Source organism: Thunnus maccoyii, chromosome 20 (assembly GCF_910596095.1).
Source record: "Thunnus maccoyii chromosome 20, fThuMac1.1, whole genome shotgun sequence".
Lineage (NCBI taxonomy): Eukaryota > Metazoa > Chordata > Actinopteri > Scombriformes > Scombridae > Thunnus > Thunnus maccoyii.
The window spans coordinates 25,586,108-25,600,175 of NC_056552.1; the positions used below are offsets into that span (position 1 = coordinate 25,586,108).

Genomic DNA, 14,068 nt, shown 5'->3' on the forward strand with positions numbered 1-14,068 from the left:
TGTATTTCTGCAGAATATTGAGTGTGGATGGAAATAGTGCAAATACTGGCTTGGCAACTAATAACACTGATGACAGTGTTGCACTGTTGGTTCTAATTCCTACTAAATTTACTAAACACACACACACACACACACACACATTGGGCGTTTCCACAAGTGTTTCCCTCACAAGCAGAGATGTTTGTGTGTTATTTTCAACCAGTTTGTTCATCCAGCACACATTGACGCTCATTTTTATATGAATGTGTCCTAGTGCATACTTTGACAATAACATCACACTGTCTGGTGGATTTGAATAAACCAGATTACATATTTGACCAAACATCAGCTGATGTTTGACTGTGGTTTCACTGGAGACTCCACACAGCTTGTTTCAGAAGTCCTGTGACGTCACAAACTTACCGTAAAGCACTGTGTGTACTGTGTGTACGTGAGAATAGAAAGAGTAACAGCATACAACAGGGAATTCTGCTCGAATTATATTAAATGCTATTCAGGTGCAGGTGCTCTGGTGGCTGAGAGAAAAACAATGAATAGATCATACTGGATACAGTATGATCCCTGCAAAATAAAATAATAGAACCTGCAGAGTTTTTAGCTTCAATAAGCAGTCACAATCTTCATCAGGCACAAAACATCTCTGCAAGCATTACATAATACATACTGTATCCAAAAACAATGACAATAAGCAACACGTGTGCAGGTCAACCGTGTATTCAATTATTGTCATCATCTTGTGATATGTATATAATGCAATCCTTGTGGAAATGTTGTTATTATGGGAGCAAAAAATATATTAAGCATAATTTAATAATAAATAAATAATAAAATAAATTTTCCCCACTTTTTATTTCCTGCTTGATTAATCTGCTGAAAAGTACTCCACAGATTTAACATTGCACTCCCGTAACATTGTCTGACTCACAATGGACAGTTTATTAAAAAAAAAAAATCAGAATTCATTCAGCAGAAGCAGAGATATTGTCTTTTTTATTCCACACATTCTTCTTCCTTCCCTCTGCCTACATTACCCACAATGCAACAGTTTAGTCAGAGATTCAGGTGGGATATGTCACATGTCAAGAGAAATCACTTGAGGCAACTTATCAGATTTCACAAAGCTCCCTCTCCCTTTTGCAATTCCTTCAGCAACAGGTCCTTCAGCAAGCATGAGCCCAAAAGTACAGAAAGGCTTTTGTTAAGAATTAGATGTGGTCTAGTCACTATTTCTTATAATGGACATAATGCAGTTGGTTTGATTATAATTGTTTTTTTCTATGGAAAGCTGTTAAATTAAGCTTTCAGTTTCCATATTAACACATTTTACAGTTTGCTGATGCTCCTATTCAGAGTGACCTTCTATAATGGGACGCATGGCTGCGCTGAGGAGAAACTCTGCAACCTTTTTAATTACTATGCATTCTCTCGAAGCACAAGATGAATCCGTGGTATCACAAGATGAATAAGAAAGAATAAGAATATCTCTGTTACACAAAATTTGTTCATTTGTTTTGGCTTTTCTTAGTTTTTTTCTTGTGAAATTCTGGACACTCTTCACCTCTTCAGGCCTCTGAAAATTATTTAAATGAAACACAATTCATAACTCGTCTTTTGATGCACATCATATACTACCAGTGTGTCTTAAAGCTATAAGCTATGATGAGGTGTCACAAGTAGACATTGCTTCATTTTAAGGGGTCACAAGCCAAAAATGTTGGGGACTGCTGCACTAGACCACCCAGTCTGCTAATAACAAACACCTTAACTACTGGGAGTGGCTGACTAGTTACTACTTTCCTCTATCCACATGTCAAGTCCAATTAAATCTTGAGGAGCTTTTACAAGGAGGTATGATCAGAGAAGAGGGTATGCTGTAATACAGGGGATTCAGCTAAAAACAAGACTTTAAACTTAAGCTTGTGTGTGTGTGTGTGTGTGCGTGTGTGTGTGTGTGCTCTGTTACAGGGGGTGTGCTTATCTGTAATGATTTAGGGTGTTGTGAAGGCAAGAGACGCAACACACACACACACACACACAGCTATGGTGGTTTGAGGAGAGACCCCATAACTAACACACACACACACACACACACACACACACACCCATGCACAAAAAGCACGCACTGCGCCACATCACAAGGAAATCTAGTTTTACAGCAATTAAAGGCCTTGTAGTGAACATGGAGGCTAACCTCATGGTTGAGCTGTATGATAACTATATAGCACCAAACCACAGGCTCCAGGGCCGACTCCCACCACCATATAATGTTCTATAATCTCACTGTTTGAACTACAGCAGGATCTGTTGCCATCTTAGGCTCAAAATAGATGAACTCTATAATCAAGGTCCCATGTGTGACCCTCAGATAGCAGAGGAGGAGAGTAGCTGTGTTAGTGAGTCTATGTCCATACAGAGCAGTAAGTAGCAGTTGTAGTTAACAGAAATAGATACTGTATATCCATGTTTCACCTTACACGCCCAGTCTGTGCACTAAGCTCTCCTGGAACCACTTCTAGGAGAAAGGAAAGGCCTGCTTGTTACCAATTATCATACAGAGATGGTTCTTAACATCTGGGTGGGGCCCCTTAAAGGATGATTTTGAAGGGTTCACAGAATGGATTCTACGGTGTTGTAGAACTGTAATGTAATGTATATGGCAGGGGTCTTCATGGGTCCACTCGGTTCCTTGTAACCAAGATCTGACCTTAGGTCAGTGTGTCAATATGTCTTCATCTTGAAACAAACTAGTCTGCACAAAGTGTCACTTGACCACATATGCATGTAAAAGTGTTTATAGCTGTTATAAATGGCCACACTTAAACCCTTCTGTCATAGAGAAGGTCAAGATGGGATAATCGTTTATACTACTTTGGTGTTGCACTCACTTGTACACACAAAAAGTGGCAGAAGAGGCTGTACTGTATTAGTTTTAAAACCAATAAAAAGAATTTGAAAAGAAAAAGTGATAGAAATAGTTGTATAAAGAATGAAAATATAAAGCTTGAGAGAGAAGTTCAAACCCTGCTTACTTTCTCATCCCTTGCAACACTACATGAAGTGGGTGTGATTGCTGGATTGTTGGCTTCAGAAAGTTCCAGACATTTCAGATGATGACAACAAGCACTTCCATTTAGTGGACTCACTACCAGCTCTGATTACATGGTGTGTCATAATCATAGCAGGAGAAATTTTCTTTTCATCCATAGCTGCAAATTTGATGTGTTTCCTCTCTTGGACTAAGTCATTTTTACACATTTAACAAGTGAGCGTCTAAAGAGTACCTCTTGGACCTTTGCAACCCATTGCAAAATAATGACTGATATTAAATTCATGAGACTCATGGAGACATTATATTAAAAACCAAAAATAATATGTAGTATTTTATTTTGCCACACGTAATTGTGATGAGCACGCACATCTAGACACAGTGAGTTGAAACTGACCTTTGTCGTATACCCTGCATTTTGTGTTGTCAGTTTGTGCTTGTATGTTTCTGCAATGACTGCCATGTCAAATTCCTTGTCAATACGTTGATTCTGATTTATAGAAAAGAACACTTACAGGATTGTTGCTCCTTGGCCCGACTGGAGGTTTTGTGGGACTGACACCAGACGGTGACGCCATCTTCCAGCAGCTTCAGAGTTCGTCGCTTCTGCCAGCGAGGTGAGCGGACCTTCACACATGATAGATTTATTAGTTCAATCTCATTTATTTTATTACTAGCTACTACTGACAACTACCTACTACAAGTAATTTCTAATCAGTAATACCTTCACCATACTGGAGCCCTGCAACATCCGCTTTACATCTTCATCTTCCTGCACTCCTACAGACAAAGAAATGGTTGAAGAAAGATAGGATGTCATAAAAATTGTACTGATTGTGTGCATGAGAGCAGTAAGTACACAAAGAATGCTGATCTGATCTCAACTCAGTAACATTGAAAGAAGGCAGGGGGTGAGGAGAGAAGAGGAGAATGAAAAGAGAGAAAGAGCAAAGAGCATCGTCAGAATTAGAAGCTGGTGTATATACAGTACACATCTGCTGGACCACAGCGGCTCATATGGCAGCTCTGTAATTCTGACATTTAGGTCCTGGACCAGCGGTTGGGTGTGGATAGAAATGACATGGTATGGATGGAGAGACAGAGAAAGAAAGGAGGCCTTGATTTTGAGGGAGAGGAGAAAGCAGGCAGAAGATGGGGAGCGAAAGAAAGACAGAAGTTGGTATGGTTATGAGGTGGGACAGGTAGGACTTTTCCAAAGAAGAGAACATTTCAATTAGCGAAGTGCTCCTGGCCTGTTATGAAAGCAATATCCTGTGACACCTTTTACAAAGATGACATATGAGGAGATGTGCCTTTCAGCGGGATGTAGCTGTATTTTAACCAGAAGAGATTTTGTAATACACATATTCATTCATTTGCAAGCAATATGTGAAGCAGTGTACAGCATATACATATGTATTTATATTTATATGTATGGCATTTTAATGATTGCTGTTCATCTCCATATCTTTAGGTAGGATGTCCCTGAAGGTATGACACTTGATCCAGCACTTTTTACACAATTTAATTATTTGTTTCAGAAACTTTTCTTAGTTTCAGCATCAAATTCCCCTGCTATGCAGATGACACTCGGCTCTATGTTGCCTATGATGTTATGCTGTTATTGTCTATATAACTGATCATAAGGGTCTCCAACTTAAGAGTCCTGTCTCCTAGCTGTTAAACAAAGTATGGAAAAAATAAATATCTAATTCAAAATGTAGAATAAACAAAATATTAGGCTTTCATCACCACTAAACAGCAGCTGACTGTTTTACTAACACTACTAAGAACTTTTCTTAGGCGCTGTCCTTAACATACATCTTGCCAAGTACCTTTCTTAGCATGATTGATGCTTCAGTTTGCACCTTCATAACTTTTGCAGTCTTTCAGTTTTCACCCAATTTGAAATGCCCAATTCCCTGTACACTGCAGTCCTTTGGTAATTCTACTGAACTGAACTAACCTGTATATTGGGCAAAGAATGGTTTTGGTTACTGTTTCGCTTGTGGTAAAATGGATACAAAGAAGAAAACTGCATTGGCATTGCTTCTCATTCAGCAAAGGAGGCTTATGTAATTTGGGATGGTGCCACACAGCTAATATGATAGCTCCCCCCATACTGAACTCTCAGATTCTTTACATTTCTCTTAAAGGTCAGCACTGTCAAGATGATTAGCAATCAATCAACCATGTAAATTTGCATGTCAGCGTTCATCACTGTTGTACTTGTGTGAAAGCACTGTATGAATTTTATGTTTCTGTGGGCAAATTCATTGATAGTGGTGATTCCACTGAAATTAATTTATTTTACAAATGGGTGGTTTACCCTAGCCCCACAGTTCCATCCCGACTGTGTGTGTCAACACAACCAAATGTGTTTTTTATTTTTGTCTGAATCTGTATATCAACCAGTAACTGTCATCCACCACTAATGTGACTACAGATTTAATATAGATGATCAATCCTAAACTTGTTGTCTATGGAGAGTCATGAATATGAACTATTTATCGTGACTTTCAAAAAAAAAATCAGAATCCAAACAACTGACTGAAAATTGTGTAATTTAAAGATGTTTTAGTTAAGCCTCTCCACTCCAAAAACATCAGTGTTGATATCTGCCTTCAAAACCTCCAACTGGCCGAACCCAGCATATGTTATATTTCTAAATAATGTCTTCTTGTAGTAACCAATGAAGAGAAGGGATCTGCATTCTCATAAGTGATAAAGTGCTCTGGCCCCATGTGCTGAAATCAGTGACAAATATTTACATGAGCAAATAGTGGACAGTGATCACACAAAGCCGACATGCAAAATAACTGGGTGAGTTGTTTTAAGTTTGGAGTTGACACCTGGTGAGTCATATAAACATCATAGTTTGGTCACCATGAATACATCAGGTTCTTTATATTACATGCATGTTCAGAACACTTGAATGAAAAGCAGGAGACATTTATTTCTTGTGTTCATATATCCTGATATGTGCATTACTGTACATTATGTTGAAATGTTTTGCAGCTCAATCTTTGCAACTGATATCACACTCTGACATGCTCATTTTCTGTTTGAATCATTCAGCTGCAGTTAAATTTTCCTCTTCTTCCAGTCTGACCACGCAACATCTGTTAACCTACATTCAGATAATAATCAATCTTTGGACTTATCTCTTTAATAGCAGTGCATGAGTCAGGGCTGACGTGATCAGTACAGTGGTTAGGATTGGATTAGTGGAGGGGAGCTCAGTAGGGATAAATGCATAGTGTATGATGCAAAAGATCTTGTGCAGTCCTGTCATGAATCAGCATGGATCAGATATAAATATATTTCAAGTACATTAACAACTGATTTAGTCAATCAGTGAAAGACAACGCAATGTTACACGATCATCAAAATCCAGTGCATGAAACACACTTGAAGTTTTGATAATTTTAGTAAACTAGTGCTGTTCCTGCTCAGAACAGGCACGTTTTGATTGCTTGGCCTCTGGTGTTGCTGCTTTAACGCATAGAAAAATTAATACAGTTTATGTGAGGGGTTGATGAATATATGCACCAACAACATGAAAGAAACTAACATTCTATTAGGCCTATATACAGATGTTAAGCACTGTAATAGTGAATCTTCTCTTTTCAAGTATAATGAGGGCTGCATTTAAAAATAAAACACAAAACAGAGAGCTTTTGAAAAAATGTGCACCCTAAAATAAAGTGGATGTATCATATTGGGCTCTTAGATGGTTTGTTTTCTGTGGCTTCAGTTCAGATCATATAAGTGGGTATATTTGCTCAAAAGATTTGTGCTTATATGAGACATACTGGTTTTGAATTGCCTGTCGGAAGTAGTCCGTCCATTCTTGATGAAAAGCTGCGTTTTCACTGCCTACTTTTCCCTTTTAAGAGCATGTCAGAAAAAACTTTTCTCTGACTTGCTGTAAAGCTCTGATCACTGGCTGTGATCATGCTTATGGTTTTATTATTATGGAGTACAAAAAAATCAGAAACATAAATATTTTTTGTGAAAACAACTCATGCAGAGACATTTTGGGTTTAATGAACACTCACATTCAATATTTTCAGTAGTTTTTTCATTATTTGACTATTACGCACATCATTTAGCCACTTCCAGTCAGGCCCTATGCAATTTCCAAATCATCAAATTTGATCCTGAGTAAAAATATCCACTCACACTAATCCAAATGCTCCACTCTAGTAGCGGAGGACAGTCACCACTTCAACACCCTGCTCTTTCCTCACTCCTGGACAGCATACTCCACGCTCAGACACAAAACTGAGCAGCTCACTGTTAGCTTGTTTATTCAAAGTTTATTAATATTAAACATGTGTCAAAGCACACCATGTGAAAATACTTTTCTCTGACTTGCTTTAAACCTGTTATGGGATGATTTCCTTTGTCTCATGCTGCCCCACTTAAAGCCAAGCCATCAAATCAATGGTCATCCAGTAGTTGTAGTGACCAACAGTATGTATGGAATGTAAGTTATCTTAAGTTTCCTCTGACAAGAGGCTTAAAATGGGTTCTCAGGGGGGCCCATGTTATCATACAGCCATACAAGCCACGTGTGCATGTGTGGATGTGTAATGTGGGGTAGTAAGTTAGAAACTCTGTTGCTAACTAAGCAAACTATTTCTGCTAATTATTTCATTCATGCCATTTGCTGTGAAGTCGCCTTTAAGTTCTCCTTCACAGATAGTGCTGAGTCCTATGCTGAGTAAGCAGGAATCAGCAGCTGAAACAGAAGTCTCACTGTGGTTTGGAAAGGGCTGGGTCACCACCCTCACAAAGAAGTCTTGATATTGGGAAAATACACACCCAAACACACTCCCCCATGTACAGCAGTGAGTTACTGTAAGTGAGAAGAGCAACGTTGCAGCAGTGGGAGATATTCAGTGGGTGTGTGGTTGTATGTGTATGTGAGCAGGAAGAGAGCCACACCATGTGAGTGTGACTTATAAACACATTGACGTCTTTTAATGATCAACCTCAAAGTAACCGGTACACAGCCCCACAGACCAGTGGACCTCAGCTGGTGTGAGGAAACCATGTGGTTTGACTAATGATACAGGCTGCTTCATGTGACCAAATGAAAAGTGCAACAACAACAACGGCTGTGCTGCACCTCTACAGTGGTAATATTTACTCTGTCTAGAGAGTTGAGATAAAGGCAATCACCCAAAACACACACAAAAACAAACATACAAAAGCCATTGTGCTGTACTAATACACTCAAAAAGAAGTGAAATTATTCTGCATACTGATTTCTGATGCGTCACATTGGCCATTTTGCCAGTGGTGGAAAACTACTGGAAAAATGGTACTGAAATTGTTTTGGCACTTATTCCCAAGGCCTCTGCTTGATCTACTGTGGTTTGGACTGTACCTCATTTATATGTTACTTTGGTCAAAAGCATCTGCAAAATAAATAAATGTAAATGTGAATAAAAGTAGAAAAACCACAATAAATACAATCCTCCATTTGATAAAAACTGCTTGCTTTTTAAGATGTATTTAAGTAAAAGTAAACAAGTAAAAGAAGTTCAGTGTTGGTTAAAGTGATGGTCAGTCTAAGTTTAAAACCCTGCAGTAAATCATAGTTTCTGAACTAATTATATATTTTGCATGTAAAATTTTAATCTGAAGTAACTGTAGTTGTCATGCAGTGAATCATGAATCCTTATATGTATTGCAGTGGAAATTCTGAAAGTACCATTGGCACCAGCTCTTCATAGATTCAAACTTAGACTATATTTCTGTAACATAAGGGTTTGCTAAATTAAAACAGGTTGTACCACACAAATTAAACTTTATGTAGGGATTAGTTCTTACAAGATATTTACACCCAGTAACTGCCAGGTGTAGCTGTTGTGTAGCTGCCTGAATTAACTGACAAAACTAATGTTAGCTTGCTAACATAGTACATATTAGTATTTTAAAATTGAATTTCACAAAAATAACACCAATAACACACCTCAAATTACCGAATGTTTTGCCAATAATGCTTTGCTACATGACTAAATAGTGTCAGTTAGGTTAGCATAATAGGATATTTCCTAGTTGACACTGCATGAATACCACTAACTCTGAAAGACAGATTTTCTCCATGTAAGCGTACATAGAAAAAAAAAAAAACTAAATAGGGGAGAACAGGGTAAATAGAGCCAGTGGGTAAAATGAGCCACCCCCTTTATCTAGGTAACCATAAGCAAATCATCATGTGACCACAAATTAAGAGAGTATAGTTCACATTAATCAATCCATCTTGGACTCAAGCACATGGAGAGACTGGTCAGCAAAACAGAGCAAAAAAAAGATTTTTGTCATGCCAAGTGAATTCATCATGTTACTAAAGTTATCAGTCTTGTATGTTAATCAAAATAGATACGTTTTGGACATTATTACATGTTAATTTAAGTCAGTGTAAGCTCCAAAACAACGTCATAAACTGATATTCTAGAGACTAGAGACACTGTTCATGTTAATGTTTGATCACTGTTACAAGTATTACAATGTTGATGAATAAATACCTAATTGTTGACTAATGTTAAGTTTAAGCCACACACAAACATGCTGTACATACAGACAGATGACAAATTAAAGGAAAAGCCAACATAGTGTCTTAGTAAGGTGTTGGACCACCAGAACAGCATCAAGACACCTGTCTGTATACACAAAAGCACATTTACACACATATTCTCTCTGTAGCTAACACACAAAGATCACAGTTGAACAACAGGACACAAACATAATATTTTACTTAAAAGTATGAGTTTTTGCCCTTGTTAAATTGATGGCATTAATAAAGTTCAAAATGATCTCAAATTTGTTTGATTTTGTGTAATTGTTATATAAGTATTTAATGGTAACACTATTTACTCATAGAGCGCTCAAATTACCCCATCCCCACGCTCATTTTACCCCTACCTTGGGGTAAGTTGTGCCATAGGACTAACTTTTTTGATGTGTCATTGTTCTAAAACCATAATAATTAGATAACTTGTTTTAATTTCCATGGGTACACAACAACCTGAGGTATGTATAGTAACTATTATTTGAAAAAAATACACTTTCATTTTGCAGTAAAATCATCAAATGTAAAAAGTGGCTCATGTTACCCCGTTCTCCCCTACCTATTTTCACAAAGGATTGGCAGTTAAGTTTAATATATAATTTCCTGTTTACATAGTTGATTGCTTTTGACTGGATAGCAGTTAGCCAGTAACTATCTAGTAGTTACTAAGAACCTAATATGGATTATGGCAGAAACATAGCAATGTTTTTTACGAATAGCTGCAGTCCTATCCAGTGCTTTAAAAGTTTACTTCAGCACAATAACTGTACTTAGTTACACCTCACATCTGAATTAGATTTCTTTACTGTGCCATGCTAAAGCAGAGTGGTACAATCTTTGCTCATACTTTCTGCCCAGGCCATTTAGCTTGCGTGTGATGGAAGTATACTTGTCCAGGAACCAAATCTGTAGCAGGGGACCAGCTCTTTATATGCCAAACAGGACTTTGAAGAAACAACATGCAACCTTCCCAGAATCATGACTGATTGTGCACCTAGTCTTTATACTGAACAACAGAGTGTAACAGATGATTCTGGGTCAGAGAAAACACTAATACCCTCTCCAAACTTTTGAAACAAAATTCAGTGTGTTGTGACAGGCTCCCGGCAATTAATATTAGCATCATTCTCTATAACATTTTTTGAATTTACCAGATAATTAGGGAAGAGCTCTGTGCTGAGTGATAATCATAGCTAATGAAGATGTCTTTGAAGTCCCCTTGGACATACTGATGCCACATGCACATAAACACTATGAGGAGACACACACACACATGCAGCAGTAACGACCTTCACAGTCAGACACATAGAGATCATTAGTGCTCTGTCCTTAATTAACTGCCTCTTCAATAACTTCCTCAATAAAGGCCATCAACATGGGAAATGAAAACATTAATATTTATTATTTTTGCACGTCACTGAAATAAATGAATGAGTTTGCTAAAAGGTAACCAGAAATTTTAAGGTTGATGATGCAAAATGTTACAAATGATACATGTTCAGTTCTTTCTTGCTACATTTCCTTGTGTTTTAAGAAGTAAATTGATTTTTTGGGAAATACACTTCTTCTGTCTTCTTTCAAAGACTTAGAGGAGAAAATTGGTACCAAGCTCATGTTTGTCCATTAGAGCTGGAGACAGAAGGCCATTAGCTTAGCATAAAGACTGGAAGCAGAGGGAAACAGCTGGCCAGCTAATCTGTACAGAAATGTAAAAACAAGAATTTGGGATTTTAGAGGTAGTTACCAGGTGTTACTATTTCTTGGTGAAGTAGTCTTTACCCTAAGCTAAGCTACACTAAGCTTATCACCTCCTAGCTCTAGGTACATATTTCATACACAAACATGAGAGTGATATTGGTCTTTCTGTTCTTACTCTTAGAAAGAAAGCAAATAAGTGACTTTCCATACAGCATCAGTCAAAAATTTGGACACACTTTCCATTCCCTTGAATGAGAAAGTGTGTCCAAAGAGATCAGGTTAGGCTTAACACCTCTGGAAATGTGGACTCTCTCCCAAGTTATTTTTGTCATTTATAATTCGAGGATTCATTTCACATCCTGAATCTAGAGTGGATTACAAGACTTAAACAGTCCTTGAATCACAGATAATAGAGACATTCTAGGAAATGAAATGAAATCCTGGAGGGAGGATTTCAAAAACAGAAGAGAGGAGCTGAGTTTCAGCGGTTTAGGCTGTAGCCAAATTAGATCCGTAAAAGCCAACATACTGTATGTTAGTGGAATACAGGATATTTTCCAAACTGGGAGACAAACTGGAGGGCAGGTGTGACGACTACTGGTCAAATGATTAGTTGATTAATCAATCAGTCAATGAACAGATGAATTAACAAATGACATACTGTATGACATACTGTATATTGTGTTATTGGTTTATCCAGTAAAAATACAAAATGTGTTTGTGTTGACCGCAGCCTCTTGGTCTAATGGATTTCTTGCTTTTTTGGTTTTATATCATTGTAAATCAAACACTTTCAGGTTTTTACTTGGCCATGCTGGCAGCTGGCTCTAGAGATGGTAATGTCGGCCTATCTGTCCACCACTTTGGTCCAGACTGAAATATCTCAACAACTAGTACATGGATGAGTACTACTACATGTGCCATCAGCAGTCAAGATTTTCACATATCCAATGAAATATCTCAACATCTACTGGGTGGATTGGCACATTCATGCTCCTCAGAGGATAACTTCTGTTGGCTTTCATGATACCCTGATGTTTTCCCACCATGAGGTTAACATCTGTGCTTTTCAGTGAGGTGTCTTTACAACTATTGAATGGATTTCCATGAAATCTGGTACACACATCCATGTGTGTAGAGTGTAGTAAAGTATGTAGTGTAGTAATTCAGAGGAAGAATTTAGGTCAAAATGTTTGTTTGTTCACTACTTTGGTTTATGACCAAAAACCTGTAGAACTAATCACATTCCCAAACTCTATATATTCATTAACTAATAAGGACTCAAATTAATTTATGATTACAAACCCTAGTTATAGCCCTGTTGGTGTACCTACTCTGTAATCGGTCTATATTTGTAGATGCTGTTGCTCTCAACTCAATGTAAAAACTGTGTCTGGGTATTAACAGGCTTTTCTGTGACATTTGATAAGGCTAGGTGATGCTGCTGGTGGGACTGGTGTTGGTATTGTCGCTGCAGGATCACTGGCCAGCTATGGAAGGTTCTGGGGCTTGGTGTCGTGTCTTATGACAGCTATAGAGAAGGTTGACAGCTGTGCACTGTTGCTTGTGTTTGTTAGCATACACACATCTTGGCCATCTGAACAGACATGGTTCATTTCTGCACTGCTTTTAAATCAGAGCTCAACTAATCGTCATCACTGCTGTTATTAGAAATACCAGATGTTCCTAAAGCTCTACCAGTGTTATAAGTAATGGAGGTAATGGAGGGTTTGCCTTGAGATGATTGACAAATTAATGAGAAGGCATGTCCACTGATGTAAAACAGTTAGTTAGATCCTCCTTGCCTCATAGTGATATTTCACGTTTGTGAGTACAACAGGAACTACAGTATTTCTCCATAAGAAAATAGTTCCGAATAAAGCTGCTTCTTTAAAATTAAGACAAGTTGACACATATATGAAACATTTATAAAAACAATCCTCTGATGATTCACTTTTACCAATGACATTGACTGACCTTTGCCAGCACTGTCTTTTATAAGTGTCTCTGTGATTCAAATCATTATAGTGTATAAACTTAGTTGCAAATTAGTGTTGTCAAGTTTGTATGTCAGAGAAAATACTGAATTTAATTGAAACAATGCCTTTTCCTATAGCCGAAACCATCTCCATTTGTTGACAGGTCTTTTGTTTTAAACCTCAAAGCACTGATAAATCAAATGAACAGCTTTGTGTTAGCATGTCCAGCTCTACTGTATTTAGAAACCATGGATTATGTTTATTAGAAACTGGTCCTTTCTACACATTTCTTTTTCTGAGAAAATATGCAAAATTTGTAGTTCTGTGTATTACTGTACATATTACACATAATGACATCAGAGAAAATGAGCAGAATATAGCGATGACAGACTCCCTGCTGCATGGTGTGCTAACACTCTGACCCAGTTATACTGACCAACCTCATGAGTCAAGAAAGTTATGAGAAGGAAGTCAGTAAAAGCGCAGGCTAGCACTGTTTACATAGTTGTCTGTTATTAAAGTACCCATTGTCCACTAGCTTGTTCTTACTGGTGAACCTGGAAACATGTTGCCCCAAATATCTCCTCTGGTTGTGGAGAAAATGTGCTTAACCAGCTGGTAAATGTTTGTTTTTCCCCATGTGGGACACCAGAGTTTATAATCTGTCTGGACAAGTACATATGACATCCCTGCAGAGCAGAAGCAGTGTGTGTGTGTGCTGCCAGTGATGGTTTCCAAGATACACCAGCTACTTTTATT

General features: G+C 37.8%; 1 protein-coding gene across 1 annotated transcript in view; it reads right to left on the reverse strand.

The window, feature by feature from the left end:
- LOC121887593 (1-phosphatidylinositol 4,5-bisphosphate phosphodiesterase delta-3-A-like) overlaps positions 1–14,068 on the reverse strand; it is a 29,871-nt gene that overhangs the window by 14,339 nt on the left and 1,464 nt on the right. The window contains exons 2-3 of the mRNA XM_042398498.1: positions 3,771–3,826; positions 3,562–3,673 (exon numbers count right to left, since the gene is read on the reverse strand). Coding sequence (XP_042254432.1) covers positions 3,562–3,673; positions 3,771–3,826 — 168 coding nt within the window. The remainder of the gene's footprint in view (positions 1–3,561; positions 3,674–3,770; positions 3,827–14,068) is intronic.